The 17,810-nt window shown below is 36.7% G+C and overlaps 1 protein-coding gene across 3 annotated transcripts; it reads right to left on the reverse strand.

The window, feature by feature from the left end:
* Positions 1-1,315: 1,315 nt before the first annotated feature.
* Positions 1,316-14,754, reverse strand: MIOS (meiosis regulator for oocyte development). Of its 3 annotated transcripts, XM_026090029.1 has the most exons (12): positions 14,573-14,754; positions 13,687-13,777; positions 12,199-13,565; positions 11,888-11,986; positions 10,656-10,913; positions 9,171-9,340; positions 8,286-8,351; positions 7,315-7,473; positions 6,561-6,713; positions 4,688-4,892; positions 3,447-3,576; positions 1,316-3,209 (listed from the first exon to the last, which is right to left on the reverse strand). In XM_026090029.1, exons 3-12 carry the CDS (start codon positions 13,493-13,495, stop codon positions 3,113-3,115), a joined length of 2,634 nt encoding a protein of 877 aa, XP_025945814.1. In that variant the 5' UTR covers positions 13,496-13,565; positions 13,687-13,777; positions 14,573-14,754; the 3' UTR covers positions 1,316-3,112. The 3 variants fall into 3 exon arrangements, with proteins under 3 accessions (XP_025945814.1, XP_025945813.1, XP_025945815.1); XM_026090028.1 differs by lacking the exon at positions 13,687-13,777; XM_026090030.1 differs by lacking the exon at positions 13,687-13,777 and having other exon boundaries at positions 14,569-14,754.
* Positions 14,755-17,810: the final 3,056 nt, after the last annotated feature.

The following is a 17,810-nucleotide window of genomic DNA, read 5'->3' on the forward strand; positions in this document are numbered from 1 at the left end:
TCCTGTTTCCACTGCACTTGTGTGTGACTTCTGGGGCCTGGCCTGATCTTCCATGGCATTAGTGAGGAAACGTCCAGAGAACACCTCCTAGCACTGACAAGGGGACACCATCACAACACCTCCTCCTCCTTTACCATCTGGCATAGATGGCAGTATCCTGAGCTGAAGGGATCAGACTTGAGTAACTGGACTACTAGTCACATGGGTTTAGTTAAAACACTAAAATGCCATGATAAGTTATGTCATAATGATGCTGTTAAGAAAAACAAACAAACAAAAAAACCCCTGATACTAGTGCCTGCCTTGATATCAGAACCAGTGGAGAGTAAAATTTTCTGACCTGAAGTACATGAAATGCAGAAGCCTCAGTGGGCCTTGCAGGTGTCTGTTGGTGACAGGCTGTTATTTTACATGGTCAGTTTGCTGCACGCTGAACTGCAGGAAGAGGGAGGTATACAAACATCAATAAAAGGGATATTCTAGACATTAGCTGACACGTGGGGTTACAGCTAAAACATTGTGATAAACTATACTGTAAAGTGGTTTTAAACTACATCCACATTAAAAAAAAAACAATCAAATCTTGCATTACAAATTGTCCTTTTTAGCACATTTCATAGCTGCCGTTCAGTCAGTGCATCTGAAAAATAATTTCATCTTGCTCCATACTCCTACAGTCACAATTTCATTTTTATCTTGCTAGAATATCCTCTTTTTTATCAACTGATCCTAATTTGGTTCAGAAATCTAGATTAACTCAATTTTTAATCCAAACACTTAGTTTTCCAGTACACAGAATCCAGCAGATACTAGGAAACGGTAAAATGTAAACATAACTTCAGTTAATGAAATGGCTGTAGCTATGTTTTTGGTTAAATGACAACAAATCACACGCACAGAGCAAATTTTTTAAATTAAAAGCAAAGCAAGGAAAAAAATAGATGATTAAAAGCACACACCTCTCATTTTATACTAATCTTTTACAAATAGTGAAATTACTGGCCTGAAAGCTTGAATACAAACTACAACAGCCAAAGCTGGTACTTATACCGGGTCAGAATATACACACATTCATAATCCAAAATGTTTCAAAGACATGCTGAGAATCAAAGTATGCTTCTAACTTAATGAAATGATAGAATTTGACACAAACAGGTATAGTCAGCTCTACAATGTTGTAAATGAGTTTTCTTCATGTAAGAAAATGAGACATTGTAAATCAGTTGCATTCAACTAGACATGTAATTTCTCAGGAAAATTTGCTAACCATTGTTACAGCACAGGAATAAAAGCATATGCTTGACACTTACAAAACCTCGTTGCCATTAGATGAAAGTTTTATTGCCCATATTTACACAGACGGAGTATTAAACCCCAGTTTACATTTATTAACGGAGGATATTTTAGATGGAGAAAGCTCTCTTAACAGCTGCAAAAATATTGGGAAGAGGAATACATAGTCTAACAAGTAAAAAACATTTACTGGTCTTCTATGACAGTCTGACTTGATATTTTAAGTACCTCTTAAATTTGAACTTTAAAAGATCTTTGTCATTTGGCAAGAATTTTAGATCAGAGTAAATACAGCAGATAAATTTACAACATCAACATTAAATCAGAAAACAAAGTCCCAAATGATGCATCATCATGTACATCTATAGAAAATATGTTTTCGCATTCTATCTTGTTGTAACCACACTACACGCTTAGAACTAATGGTATATAACAGTATATTCCCTTTTAAAACACCAATTTTCACAGTCCTGGCAATATGGTACCAGTTTATTGCTAGCATTCCATTTAGTATTTCATAGCACACAAGTTTTAAGTAACTCATTTACTGTTTCTACCAGTAAATAAACACACCAAATAAACCGATGTTATCACATACCTTAAAACAGATTTTTTCCCTAATTTGTGTGAATTTTGTTGCCTACAAAAATCAAGGACAACAATACTGATTAGCTCCTGGCACAGTACTAGCAAGTATCATTGACTTTCTCAAGAGTTAATAAATAATCTCACTTTCAGCTGGTAATATATCTACAACTACTTTTAGTCAATGACCTAAAGTTGTGCAACTTTTGGGGAGCAAACCAGTGTTCACCAGTGACCCGAAGCAGGTGTGCAAAAATACTGGAAAGAGAAATAAATATTCTAACAAGGAAAAAATATTTACTGGTTCATTTCATGCTTCCCAGCATATTTCAGAAGCACAGGTAAATCCCAATTATCCAGAAGTCTTTAGTATTCAAATATCTTTGCTATTCATTTGTAGTCAAAACTCAGCATGTAGTTTAAAACTGAATATTTACAAGTCTCCAGTCTTTCAGATTTCAGATCTTCACAGCACTATATTAAAAATAAATTAATCCAATCAACCCCCCTATAGTTTACCTGCACTTTGCCCTCAAACTGGCACATGATTTTCAGGGAACAGATGCAGATGTCTTGTTAGGGTCAACCCCCCCCATCCCCCCCAACTGTTTAACATTAAAATTCACATCAGCTCGGTACATAAGTGTATTTTATAAGTTCTTGAATTGCAAAAATGCTGCTTTACTATTAACAAAACTTGACAACAGAAAGAAATGGACTTTTCTTTTAAAATAAAAATCTTTAGAATACAATTAGTAGTGGCACTTTGAATGAACTTAGAAGAAAATGACTGCATACAGGAGTGATCAATCAATGAAAGGAGGAATCCACAGCATGACTGTGGGATCTTTGACAGAGTACTCTTCAGGTGTTTACTTTGAAGGCCCACTTTCACTAAACACAGCATATAAACAGTTTTTTTGGAAAACAGATATAAGGGCACTACCCTGAAAACTTTGTTAAAAGTGCTTTGAATTTTAGCAAAGCTTCTAGGAGTGCTTTGGAGCTGAACTGCTTTAGCCTACTGAAGAAAGCCCACATAATATACCCAGAGGCTCCCTGGCTCATTTCAGGAGTATCTGTTTCTACCAAGCAGAGTCATACACGCATCAGTTTATTAATCTGATAGCAATTTATTTTTTCATAGTCAGTGAGTCACAAGCAACCTTCTAAAATATATGCTTGGACTGTTATGGAAATCCCTCAGAGCACCCCACATTTTCAAACTTAATATTTATACTTGGACAGTCTCTGCTGGAATGAGATTCCCTGTTGTATCCAACTGCATACACTTACATGAACAGGCAGAAACTGGGCACTCAGTATGGTCCCTAGACAGGGTAAAAAAGAAAAAAAAACAGTAAAATAAAACTAACAAGAATTTCCTAATCTGTAAATTTAAGCCTGTACAGCAACACGATATTCTCAAAAAACTCAACAGCATAGTAAGTTGTGCATACACTTTAAAAAAACAAAACATAACAGTAGATACTATAAAGGGGGCATATCTTATTCAGTGTAGCATACAAAATTTAAGTGAAATACTAAAGGTTTTTAAATCAACTTACCTGAACCAGCTGAGCATATGCCCAGCATGTCCACCATGTCTGCAGTTGTGGCACCAGGTAAACCAGTTGTTGAACTGGGCTAACTTCTTGTCTTTGCTAAGATCCACTTTTTCATCAGACTTGGATCCTCCTGTTCAAAGGCACACCCCCAACCCCCACAAATATGCTTGTAAATCATTACATTTCATTACATTTCAGTCTCAGTAACATTATTCAAATAAATTTGAAATTAGGAGCTTTATGTGAAGAAAGTGGCCTGATTTTAAAAGGAAAGTCAGTAAAATTACTAAACAGCTGAGAACTTGTGAAAAAACAAAACCAGAATTATACTGCTCAGCTATTGTTTCATATCTTACAGACATGCTAAACTTGCTTATTAAAAAGCTTTTACAGACATACTCTCTTTCAAGACTGATTTATAATTCAGTGATTGATTTTGGTTCCAGTGATTTATTGACCTGTTTTACTGCACATGAAGTATTCTGCTTTAGAAATATACCAAAACAACCAACAAAATCTAAGTTATGAATTGGAACAATTACAATATAAAGGTCATAACACAGATTAATGAAAGAAGGAGAAGATATGGAAGATATATGAATAGATGACAACTGCAAAGTTGTTCATGGCTGTAACAACACTGACATATAAATACAGATAAAATGAAGATTTACATGTTGTATAACACTGAGCCCAAGACATTTACAACCAAGAGATTTTAGTCATAGTATTTCTTAGCTGTGATAGAATGACATGTATATTCTTTCATACTTAGGGACTGAAGGTATACCATATTAAATTTATTCTCTCTTCCTCTCCCAGTTAAAAATAATAATTTACATTCCAAGATTTCTGTACTCTCCCTACAATTCATCTTAAGAAGACACATTTCTTACAACTTTAAGACTCTGAATACTGAACATCGCAACACTTGAATATTTTTGTCTGCCTAAATCATGGAACTTCACTGATAATCTCATTGAAAAAATGGTCAAAACCAACTAATTGTGCATGCTGCCTTACACCAAAAACCAGAGACATAGGTTTCATCATAGAACTGGATGGGAGGTAAACAAGTTTTCAGTTATGGTCTCCCTCCTTCAAAATTAAGAGCATGAATATTTACAAGATGAGTAGAAATACAAAGAAAAAGGTACAATGGAAGATCTTCCAATAGGAACTGCTAATTTGACATCTAAATTAGTGCTCTAGCTGAATAACTTAAAACTATTATATCATACCCGGACAGCTAGAAACTGGTGTTCCCATATTTATCAAGCAAAGCGCACAGCGAGGAAGGGGTTTACGACAACCAGGACAGCTTGTAACCTTTGACTTGGTTGGTGAACCGCTAACTCCGTACTGGCTAAAACCTCGTCCCTGATGAGGAATAGCTGAACAGCTGTAAGAAATTGACTTTCCACAGAAATTGCAGCTCACAAACACCTGAAGGGAACAAACACCAATTAATGTTTTGGTTTCATTTTTGTTACAACTGTGAGTAAAGTTGTTCCAGACAAGCTAACAAAAACATATTCACCACTCTGTTAATCACAAACTAATTTATGTGAGAATTTTGTAAAATTGAAGCTCTACGCTACTGACTCTTTCAGATATAGAGGGGCATTAACTAACAACTTCTGCCTCCCTGCCCTTAGCTCCTTGCTGTTTGTGTTCTTAACATAATAGTTTGTCTCCTACATCTGAGAATGGTCAGTAGAATTGGCAAGCTGGAAAAATGCAAGTATTGAAAAGGCAAACACACTGTTACTGCTCTCCTCCTTTATAGCCAGTAAATCGATGCCAGGCCAAACAGCATATACACACAGCTTCTATGTCTTTCCATGCAGCTTATAGGAGGGGCATAGTTCCAGCTACTCTAGAGAGTGTGCTGGAAAGCTAAGGTTACTTGTGAAGGTGTTCCTAACATCTCAGCTTATAGATTCGACATGCAGCTCAGGGAAGTAGGCTTTTATGATACCCATTTACCTCAAAAGCACATATAAGTATGTATAACTGCTAAGATTTGGAAAGGTATTATTTAAGATTATAAAAAGTTGTATGTGAAAAAAATGAAAGAAATGAAGTTTACTCTACTTACTGTACAATTAAAATCACGTCTCTCCCTCTCTATAGTCAGCTGACCTGCTCTAGAGTCCCCAGCATGAAGATTTTCCTAACAATTTTTATCTGCATACCTTATGCTGCAAGTTGCAGCTAGATATTGAGGAGCACATACTTCAAACTCTTTAGGGGCCATTTATGTTAATCACAGAAAGAACAAGTGGTAAATTCAGCTCCCTCACACTTGGAGCAGTATAGCTGGAGCTCTCCTTCAAGAGCTGTGAAGAATGCATAAATTAAAAACAGCCTTCCTTACAGACCCTTGGGTCACTAGGGCTTGCTATGTACATACTTGACAGACATGAGAGAATGATAGAGGGAGGTCAAGCCATTGGATCTAAAAATGCTACCAGATGTTAAGCAGGTAATATTTGGACAGCGATTCAGTTTCTGGTTTAGGTAATGTTCTGAACTGATAATGAGAGTAGCTGTTGTTCGGTTTTAGTTTAGATTCAAGGGCTTCAAAATAACTGTTGAAAATCAGCTCAGTAAAAGCAAAGCCACTTGAACTGGTTCATGGTTTAACTCCCTGATTTCAGCATCATCCTCTGCTCAGCTGGATGAAGCATCTCTGATTTTGCTTTTCAACATGGCAGAAAAAGAAAACAGTTCCCACAGAAAAAGTACTGAAAAGTTTCTGAAAGACAAGTTATTATTGGTAAGAAAAAGGCTTACGGGGAAAAAAAAAGAAAAGAGAACACTTGAATAAAAACTGTAGGGAACTGATTTCCTAGATTAGATACGAAGAAAAGTAAATCTTTTTGCCATATTTTCCTATTCTTGAACTATCAAAACATTTACTTATTCCTTTCCTCCAAATTAACCTGAAGAAACATGGCTACATTTTTAGGGTAGTCTTAGTCCAAAGCTTCTTTTGCAACATGAATCCTCATGAAAACCAAGGTGCAGCTAAAAGCTTTTTCTACAGAAGTGCCAAGCCTCCCTCCTTTCTGGATTGGCCACACTTCTTCATAAAAGAATCACATTTACCTGGGCTAAAGGTTTTGAACTGGGATCCAGCTTACTCCTATGTATATCAAATTCTGCACGTTTATGCCAAAATCTCCAAGCATCTAAGAGATTCCTGTAGTTCTCAATCCAGTACTGAACCCTCTCATCCTTAAGCACATCTGATGGAGAACCCTAAAGCAGGCAGAAAAAAAATGCCAGACACAGTAAACATTCACAATACAAGTTACTCACTTTTGAAAAAGGTTTTACATGGCATACCGCAAGATAAGTGTAATGCATCTGGAAAAAGATGAATTTTCTGCTAAACAGTAGCTTAAGTTTGCTAAAACTTAATTTTCTTAAGTCTGCCTCTCAGGTTGAAAATACTTGTGCTGCCATATCTTCCTAAAAACTCATATTTGTCAGATCAAGGATGATAAAAAATTCTATCACATATCAGAATATATATATCATTGTTATCATTAAAGCATGTTTTGAACCTACCAGAAAACATACCAATAACAAACAAGAGAATTGGTATTCCCAGCTTAGCTAGTGAAAAGAACTATTTTCCTCTTTTTGCTTTTTTTTCCCCTACTATCTCAAGATGTTCTAACCAGAGAGAGCAAAGGTGTGTATTTGCAGCTTCAGATGGTTCCACAAACCAGACATGATACTGCCACAATATATTTCCTAAAAATACTTTTTAGTTCACAACACACTGTACTATAGTGCTAAAGAAAGTTTGTTTAGTTCTCTTACGTAAAGATTTATTTTTGAGAGAAACACTAACCTGCAACATACAATAGCTTGCTGTCTGGACATCTCCAGTTCTGTCAACATAACTTTCCATCAAGTCCACTCCATCTTTTGTCAGTCCTGTTAACAGTATTCCCTCCAAATTCCCAGCTTCTTTCATTTCATTCGTCAGTTTTTCAATAAACCTATTCAGCTATAAAAAAAAATTACTTAACTTTTGCCTTCTGTTCATCCCTTTCTAACTCATTTCTTTTGGCGTATGACAAAACTTTCAATGATTTGAGTAGCTTTCTCTTTTGCTAACAAAATATTCTATTTACATATTTACATTCGCATAAAAGAAAATATTCCTACTGTAAATTCAAACCTTAATTCAAGAGAAGGTAAACATCTAGAAATAAAAGTAAGTTTCACTGAACATGTTTCAAAATCAAAAGACTAAACCATGTTCAGCAATTAAATGTAAGCCACACGAGAAAGTATGGCTGAGAAACAAGCTGTGACACACTGTGACTTAATTTCAGTGGCCTTATTTCCTGGGGGCTGGACTCTTCATCATCATAGGACCTGACTAAATATACAAGATATGACCTCAGCATGGTCTGTTGCAGAATCAAAAGTAAATCACTACAAAATTTATAGCACTTCCCCATCAAATATTTTATACTATGAACAATATTGAATGTTTATCAAATGTATATTACTAACAATTATATAAGTACAAATAATCTCCAGTGAGATAGACATAGAGTTAATACAATATAATTTAATAAACTAGCATGTCATTAATAGTTCTTTGGGTTTTTTTTCAATTATGACACAAATCAAACTGAAGGTACAAACTGAAGATCAAGTTATACCGCAGTTTATTTCTTATTGTGAGGAGAAATACAAATCATTAATGATTCATTGCTTCCACTGTTTACCCCCTCCTCTCCAGAGTTTCTTCAGTCTGAATAAAGCCACAGTTTAACAGTTTGCTCAAATGTGCAGCCGCAGACTTACCTGAGCATCACTGAGGAACTTACAAGCAAATGCCACTCTGTCTCGCACAGCTACATTATTTTCATACTTGGGAGAGAAAAATGGGAATACTACCATCACATGCAAATTTCCAATTTTTCAATACGTTGTAAAAATCAAAACATTTGTCTTATTGTATAGCTAATACTATGAATTTTATGATTTACAAAGAAAGTATCACATCTGAGGAAAGGTAATGCTAATAAGTATCAGCTGACTTATTTATACTCAGATATATATTTATTTTAAAAAGTGTGGTTTACTTTTCCATGGCAATTTTATACGAACTTCAGAAGATGTGAAACTATCCTGTTTACATATTATTTCAGCAAAATAAAATTATTTTAACAAATAAATATGAAAGAATAAGATAAAATTCAATGAAAAGATAGCTTAGTAAGAGTTCTGTGAACTTCCCTGTATATTCTGTTTCCTTTTTTTCCATTATCAACTTCTCTCCCTTTACCAAATAATTAAACAGAGGAAAGAAATGCATTTCTAAGGGTTTAAGAGTTCCATGTTGAATTTTAACAGATTAACTGTCTTTTATAGTTCCTCTAAAAATTGTATGAATTATACCTATATTTTGGCTGCTTACACATCTATTTATTTATTTAATTCACTAATGCAACATTCACTAATTAATTTTTTCACTAATATTTTTTCTTCTGTTTAGAAGAAAAAAAACATATTGGCCAGCATCAGGAGAAAATAATACACTCTAATCTGATTATTTCATGGAGTTCATATATAGCACTTCCAGTATGCATGTACGTATGTGTGTGTGTATACACATATTATTTAAAGGAATTTTAACATAACAGAAATTTACTTAAAGGAATTTTAACATAACAGAAATTTACTCACCAAAACACCATCATATGAACCTGATTCACTTGTCAGAAAAGCAAACATGGCACACAAGTAGGCATTGTTCAGTTGCAGTCTTAAAGTGCTGCACATTTCTCTCCAAAGTGAGCTCTTCTCATCTGTGTAGCCTGATAGAGCCATTGCTACGACATTAAGGTTCAGATCACCTGATTTATTAAAAACAATCAATGAAATAATATGCAAGTTTAGGACTTAAAAATCCAGTTAAAAACATAATTGAAAGCATCATTTTGAAATAGAATGTTTAGTCAAAATGCAAGACCAAAGGATGTACAATTATCACTAAACAAATAAATTTGCATACGCCAGCATTTTTTAAATTTCTGCTTTAAATGCCTTTGTTCAGCTAAGCTACCAAATCTCAAAAACACAAGCCCACAAGCATGACTACCCGAGTTATGCTTTCAGCAACATCACACTGGTTCTGGTATTTCGGAATAGTTTTCAACTGCTATATGCATCACTACTACTATCAGAAAACATTGTCATTACCATAATTCACATCCACAAGAAAAGGTAGGATTGTATGTATAGCCATTACTTAACAGAGCTAGCTGGAGGATGACAACTGAATTTCGTTACAGCTTTAAGTTAATAAATTTCCTAAAAACATTAAAGTCTATTTCATCTATATATTCATTGTCATAAATTTTTTTTTTTTTTAATTCAGAGATGACCAGTCTCCAGCCTGGACCTCTGAACCTTTCCTATGTAAAACACACACAGACACACATATATAGATCCTCCCCCCCAATATTAATTAATATTTCTCAAATATTAAAAGAACCTTAACAACTCCCTTTGTGTTCAGAATCATACCTATCCACCTATAGTTATTTTTGTTGCAGTGCCAAGACAGGCTTTTATAAGAGAACACAGATGCAAATCAGAATCGTAGAAGTAACACTGGCAAGAAAACAGAACAAAAACACTTCCAGCTGCTGGCTATAAAAACATTAACTTTTCCCTCATACATTGTAATTCTGCCCAAATATTACTCCAAAACAAATGTTTTCTGCAAATCCTGAATATTATATTTCAGTTATTCCACAGCCATAGCACTGGCAGAAAGCAGCACACAGCCAAATAGAAACAGTTATACATGACATCTAACTAACGTGCATGTCATTAAAAGATTAAAAAAAAACAAACAAACTCACTAGTCTTGAGTATAACACTTTTTTGGGTATGTATCAATAGGAAGTTCTAAAACATACAATCTATTTTAACTAGAAAGTATGGCATACAATAGTCTAAGTTTAAAAATGCATTAAAGAAGGGAGTCAAAGATCAGCATTTGTCAAATTCTCAGGCTCCAACCCAACCACTGCCAAACTCAAGCAGGTATTTAATAAGACTGGAGGTACCTTTTTCATCCTGCCTTACAGAATTTTGTTTACAGAAAAATCTACTAAGATGATAGATAACTCCAAAATAAAAGATACTAAGCACACTACACACCTTTTCCCGAGGAAGCACCTTTATTTAGGATTTGCATTGCTCGCCGTATGTCCAAGTTGAAAAGTGCTACAGCAGCAGCGCGCTCCCAATCTCCTTCCTGTTCCAACGAACTTAAAAAAGGTTCCACATCTAAGTCTGTTCCCTTCTTTATCCACCCACAGAGCTGCAAAGCCAAGGATCTCTCCTCACTGAGATACTGAATAATATCTGCCTGTCTATCAGATCCACTCCTGCTCTGTCTGAGGTTCTCTGTTGTTCCTAAAAAGGGAAAATAACTTAAATCACGATTTGAATAAGAATTTAAATTGCAATTGTAACGCTTTGCTTTCAAYAGTAAAGCAGAGTACAAAAGCTGAGTATCGTATTTTACTGCTTCATCACCACTAGTAACTCAATAGTAAGGAGCAGCATACACAAGAGTTTATTTTGATCTGCTAGAAATCATGCATCTAAAGTTGACACATATTTCCCACTAAGTCTTTTTCTCTAAACCCTAAGATTTTGGATGTTCCTGTTAAAAAAAAAAAAAAAAAAAAAAAAAAAATCGATATGACTGATCAGCGTGCTGAATTTGAAAATACATAATACTCAGTCAAGCACATGCTCTACTGGTTTGCTTATTCTCAGCAGAAGTGAACACGCTAGAAGCTTCTCCAGCATTGAAAAGTTATGTTTTGCTCCAAGTAAGTATTTATAAAGCATACAATGAATAGAGAAGAAAAGACTGAAATAACAAATTAAACTAATAAATACTTCACTGAGCATGAGAGGCACAATGTGATGCACAAGGGGCAATTACGACTTCGAAATAAGATAACCTATTTGAATAGATACATAAATGCATTTATTACATTAGCAATAACTACAGTAAAGACAGTTTTCTAGAACTACACCCTTATGTAGAACTTAGAAAAATATAACAAATTATTACAGGAGGAACAAGCATTTTTGGTATCACAGTCAACACACAAATGTCTGAAATAGTTCAGTTAAAGATTTACCTCAAACACTTAGGTATTTTGTTTTTATGACTGACTTTCAAAGAACACCAAAAATTCTGGAAATTACTGTAATACAAACTGTTCAGTTATATATATATATTAAATCACACACAAAAATACTTTCTGTTTCTATATTTTTACATAGCCTCTTTTAATAATTTTTGCAAATGAACCCACAAGTGCATCACTGCGTAAATATGCTATAATGTATTAAAGCTGGAACATTCTTACCCAAAGACGACTTCACAATTGACTTAATGCCAGCATAAACTAAGGGACCTTTGTTTCCTGTAAGTTTTTGATCCATATCTTCAGTATACTGCTTCATAAGTATTTTCATGTATAGGAAGCTTAATTTTTCCCAAGTATTTAGAAAACATTTTTTAAACTAAAAGATCATATGCTACTAACATACACAAAGTATTTACAGGATGTTGCATTATTTAAGACTTGAATGCATTTCGTATAATTGGTTTACATGTAAAGGTATATTATTTCTTTAGAAGTAATACCATAAAATAATACAGTAATATAAAGGATATAATGCAGAGTGTACCAAAGTGATTTCAGCTGAGGATCCTCATTTCCAGCTAGGAGGTGATTTCTCCAAACTTGTTCAGTATCAAGACCATATCTTGATAGAGCTCTGAGCCGCATTTTGGTAGCTATGTCTTTTTCCAAGTAACTAGCCTTTCCTTCTTCTGTACATTCATATAAGTGTCGTCCACAAGCCCACATTAAAGATGTTACTGGACTCCATGCAAGAGAAATCCTTTCAAAAACTGTGAAGTCAGACATAGTCCTATTGGGAGTCACTACCACCATTCGATTTTGACTTGTGGGATGCCAGGCAAATGAAGCAATGTAGTTTTCACATGGTTGGACACTTCTTTCAATTATTGTAGGCTCAGTTTCATCACCAATAGGTGTAGGAGTATGCTGCATGTCATACAATCTAATGATATTACTATCCCTTGTTAAAGTAGCTAACAGTCCAGTTCTTGTTGGACACCATGCTACTTTTGTCAGAGGTTTTGGTTGCTCTGTCAAGGTCAAAACAGGCTTTTCAAACTTTCTTAAATCCCATATGGCAACCTGACCTTCATAAAAAGAAGCTACACGATCATGGAAATATGGATCAACAGTCACTCCCTGAACAGCCTTGGTGTTTACAAATATTTTTTGGCTTGTATTCCTTAGATCAAAGATAGCAAGATTTCGGTGCATTCCAGCTAGAAGAAGCTTCTGATCCCGTGGAAGCCAACAAAGAGAGAGACAAGCATCATTCTGTCCTAATTCATAAAGTGGCTTTGTTACTACCAGTCCTGCTTCCGGATCTCCTGCTGAAAGTCTTACCTTCTCTGTAGCAACTGCAGTCTCCAGGGCATATTTGCTACTAATATCCCAGATCAATACAGAAAAGTCAGCTCGGTGTTTATCTAATCCAGCAGCAAGCCAATTACTGTCTAGTGGATTCCATGCTAGGGTGTTACATTGTCGTGCATGCTTGGGAACAAACTCTTTGCCTATCAAATCTTTAGATTTTGAGTTGTGATCTTGACCAAGGCTAGTAAGCACCACTCGACCATTGGCTTGTCCAACAGCAAGAAGACATTCAGGATCATACTTTGGATACCAAGCCACACATTTCATATACGGTGTATCTGAATTTATTGACAGTAACGTAGCTGTAGTTTCTTCTGATAACCGCAGGGACCCTGCCTTCAGTTCTGAACTTACAGCAGATTCAATGTGGTAAAGACTTAATTCTGAATCACATACAACAAAACGGTCAACATGGTGTGGGGCCCAAAGAATATCAGGTTTGGAGCCACTCATATTTAGAGTATGTTTACAAACAATTTAAACTCTTGTAGGAGGATTCAGGTGATATCCATTCATATGGAAACTGTTGAGAAAATAATTTGTAGCAATGTTATCAAAAAAACAAATTCCTTTGTAATCTGAGATCATACTTAACAAAGAACAGCATGGTTCTGAATTCCTTTTAACCCAAGGGTTTAACAAACCTTAAGCACTCTCCACATTACATCACTTTCCCTGTAGCATGCTTTGTTTTTGCTGGACTATACCTCCTGAGACAGAAACCAGCATAGCCATCTACAAATTAAAAACAGGATTTACCATATTTACAAAATCCATACCAGTATTATTTTGTTATTATACTAGTAAGAAAGGAACAACTGAAATGTGATGTGGCATGATACATGGGTGCACTGCTGGTAAAGAGCCACACCCTAGCACATGTACAAAAAGATTCCTCTGCCTAATTTAAGTGCACCAACTGACAGAAATTAGAGTCTGCCTGTTTTCTTTGGAGGCTTTTCTATAGCTTAAAAAGGCTGACTCTCTTTCAAGATTTGTATAGAAACATAACTTTCCACACCTCATCTTATTCTATTGCTCCTAATTCTACTTCCTGCCCCAATGCTACCTTGACTTTGTTGATATGTCACAGAGTGGTGTTCATAAACTTAGGCTTATGCTAATTTTCATTTACATTTTCAGCAGCTGGATGTCCAGACTCATTACGTGTGCCTACATACAAAGAAGGGAATCCCCAAACCCCATAACTTTCTTCTAAATTTGCGAAGAAATATTTAGTAGATGGGGAAAATATTAAAACGAAGCACTGTTTCCCTCCTCCAGGCCTCCTTTCTGTGTCTGCGGGTTACTCTCCCCCACCCCCGCGGCTCCTCAGCCCGACTCCTGGGCGCAGCGGGACAGCGCAGGGACCCCTCGCCCAGAGCCCAGCCCGGCCTTGCCTCGCCTCGCCTCCCTGCCGCTCCGGCGCAGCGCGGCTCCCGGCGCGGAGGCCCGCCGTGACACAGCGGCGGCGGCGGCAACGAAGCGGAGCACCACCCCCCGCCCCGGGTGCGGCGGCTGCTCACCCACCCCGCGGGGCCTCCGACATCGCCATCGCCGTCGTCACCGCCGTCGCCGCGCCACCGGCGAGGCTGGGACCGCGGCCCAGTCCGGCCCCACCGGCCCAGGGGGACCGAGTGAGAGCGCACAACGACTTCCGGTTGCGGGGCAGCGGGGAAGAAAAGCTCCTGACACTTCCGGTGCGGGAGGGCGGAGGGGACGGCGCTCCGCAAACTACTTCCGGCCTGCGGAGGCGCGCCGTCACTTCCAGTTTCGGGCCGGGGCGCTGCTCTCTGCTTCCATTGGCCCAGCGGAAGCCCCACCCCCTCATGCCGCAGAGCGGGTCGCTGCGAGGGGGCGGGGCCTCCCGGCAGGCGGTGCGAGGGGCGGGGCCGAGGCCGTCGCCTTCGCGCGTGGGTGTGAGGTGGTGGCGGGTCACGTGGGAGGGCCTTGCCGCCTCCAGCCCTTAAATTCAGCAGGAGCGGCAGGTCTGGGGCAGCTCYTGGTGCCTTGGTACATGGATATGGGTGTTTCTGAATGAAACTGAGACTCTCAGTTACCTGTGTTTAAACAGACACCTTCAAAATACACATAGATTAGCCCACGTAGAATCCCTGATTGGGTTTATGTGGCTTGGTTAAAGTTGAAAAGCTTGGCTTTTTTTGCTTGTTTAGGGTTTTTTGTTTGTTTGTTTTAATGAAGATACAAAAATTCTTAGGGCTGAGTAGAGGTTGCCCCGTGAAGGTGGCATAGCTAGGAAAAAGATGGTGGGAGACCCCCTTCTGTGTTTAATTTGTTGAAATACTCTTACTGCTCAATGTAAAGTTGTTCGATGTCTCTGTCATGATTAAAAGGTGTGTGCTGATAAGCATGCCAATGACAGAGGTGGAGAAAGGGTGACAGTGGTAAGGGTACCTAGATTTTACAGGTAACCGGAATTAATTAGCAAATATGGAACAACTAAACAATCTTATTTACTGAAAAATGCAATGAATAATAACTGAGATGTCAAATGTAAAACCAGCCAGAAGACTGTATTCAGCTTGTATCCTGCTGTTGCCTGTTTACCTTCCAAATGGTTCTCCAGAGTCTTTCCAAGACAGAATGGGGATGTGACATAGGTTTCTGGTAACAGTTCTCCTAGCTTCTGAATTTTCTGGGTGCCTCTCAGGAACAGCAATGTAGCAAATACAGATTTACTCATGTGCRTATGCAATAAATTCAGTACTCCTGCAAACATGAAAAGAAAGTTGGCTGTGATTGATAAATAGAGCTTATAAAAAAATCTGTCAAAACTTTTGCACGTGGGAAGCTTGGGTGATTTTCTAAGTAAAATTTTAATTTTCTATGGTGCAGTTTTACTTTCCATGCAAGTAATTCTGTGACTATTAATGCAACTGAAAATTAAATACTTCTGCTCCAAATGGTCACGCAGTTGGGATGTGTTTTATATTAGTCTTAGTCCACAAAACAGATGCACCACAACTCAAAACCTCTTTTCTCTCACCAATATGGTAGAGAAGGTGCTGAATAATGGGATGTCCAGGCCAACTAGAGAATCTACTTCTGTAGGCAGAAGATGGAAGATGACAAGTGACCTAAAATCCCTCTGAAGTACTTGCAGTGATGTATCTTTGAAGTCAGAGTTCTTCAGAAAACAAACCAAAACACACCTAAAAAGTTTGGGCATTTTCTGTGTGGAAAAATATTCTCTGATCAGTTCTATCAGTTAATACTTATGAATAGAGGGCTGATACTAGAGGCTTTGCAGATAAAGGCACCATAGGAGCCCATGGCTCTTGATGTGTTCTGGCAGAATATTAGGTACACATTTTGAGGAAGAAATAATCCCTGGAACAGATGTCAAAGATATGGTATTATTCTCCAACACTGGAACTCTTTAAATCAACTAAAAGAAATGTTTATTTTATTTACATATTTTAAGGATATGGTGCTGGAATCAGTTGCTGAAATTTTGTCATGTAATACATACATGGTCATAACAGAAGAATAATCTCTTTTGGCATTTAAATGATGCAGTCTGCTTCTCTTCTCTGGTTTTTGGGTTTTTTTTTTTKGGGGGGGGGGAACTTAAACGATATAATTATACTCCTTAGTATATTGGGCACAGATGGCATGTAGGGTGCTCCAGAATAGAAAGTTGATGGTCCTTTGAGCTGGCCAGCACTTATCAAGTATTTTTCAGTGCATCAGCAGGGAAAAAATGCATGTTATGGCCGAAAAAGACATAAGTGCCAATAGGGGTTATTGATAAGTAGAGTTTGCATCTATAAATGTGGTAATTGAAGTTAAGAAAGCACTGACAATATTTCATGGATATTGTCCCTTTAACAAATGACTTCTTATTTCACCCAGATATGTAAGTTTGGCTAAATGCCTAACCCCTAGTTTCAATTTTGATTAACAAAACATGAATACAGTGCCAAAGGGATTCATAAGCAAGGTAATCTTCATTATAAGCAGAGAGGCTATTCATTTACTTATTTGTCCTATAAAAACGTATTTTCAAGTCATCTTGTCACTTGAAGTTTGGTCTTTGTTTTGCTGCTTAAATGCATTGGAAGGTAAGAAATTAATAGTTTAGAGCATTTTTCACAAATGAAATTATATGAGTACTGTACAGAAACAGTAAAATATACATGTTGCTCATGTTAATTCTAGTTGTATTACTCTTTTGTTTGGTGCATTTTTCCTTTTTATCTTCTCAGAAAAATATAAATAAATTTGTAGCTACTGAAAAAATACTCAAAACATGTTTAATAAAGATGTTTATCATACTGCTAATTCATTGTGTAATTTTGATGTTATTTGAAATTATCTACTCTTAAGGTCTTGGCAGTTTTGGGGATTAGTGTATTTGGGAATCTATATTGTAGAAATTAGTTACCATATTGACTAGTATTTTTTATTTTCCAAATAATTTTGTATACCTGGTTACTAAGAGTTCATAAGGTATTAAGACTTAGAATTTCACATGTGAACCAGTGCCTCTAAAGAAAAAGAGAATGTGCACTCAGCTTTGTAAACTTGAAAGTAAATCCATGTATAAAGTTCAGTTTAGAAATATGTACAGTAAATTCAGTTTATTTGTTAGTAACAGCTTTTGAAAAATATTTTTTGTTTCTGCTATTGATACTACGGTAATAATAGAGGTATCATCTGCCTATCTTAGAACTGAAAGTTAGATAGTCTTTAAAAAATATAATAGGAAAAAACATGTGTGTTCAACCTGCATTTTCTCTCAAAG

Source organism: Apteryx rowi, unplaced genomic scaffold (assembly GCF_003343035.1).
Source record: "Apteryx rowi isolate R43461 unplaced genomic scaffold, aptRow1 scaffold_845, whole genome shotgun sequence".
Classification (NCBI taxonomy): Eukaryota; Metazoa; Chordata; class Aves; order Apterygiformes; family Apterygidae; genus Apteryx; species Apteryx rowi.

Bases quoted from the DNA above. Each gene is read 5' to 3' on its own strand.
- MIOS (XM_026090028.1), bottom strand. From the start codon at position 13,495: ATGAGTGGCTCCAAACCTGATATTCTTTGGGCCCCACACCATGTTGAC. The intron at 11,987-12,198 runs ATATCCTTTATA...ACATGAAAATAC, and splicing joins ACTTTGGTACACTCTGCATT to TTATGAAGCAGTATACTGAA. The intron at 8,352-9,170 runs GTGAGTAAATTT...TTCTCTCCCAAG, and splicing joins GTTCATATGATGGTGTTTTG to TATGAAAATAATGTAGCTGT.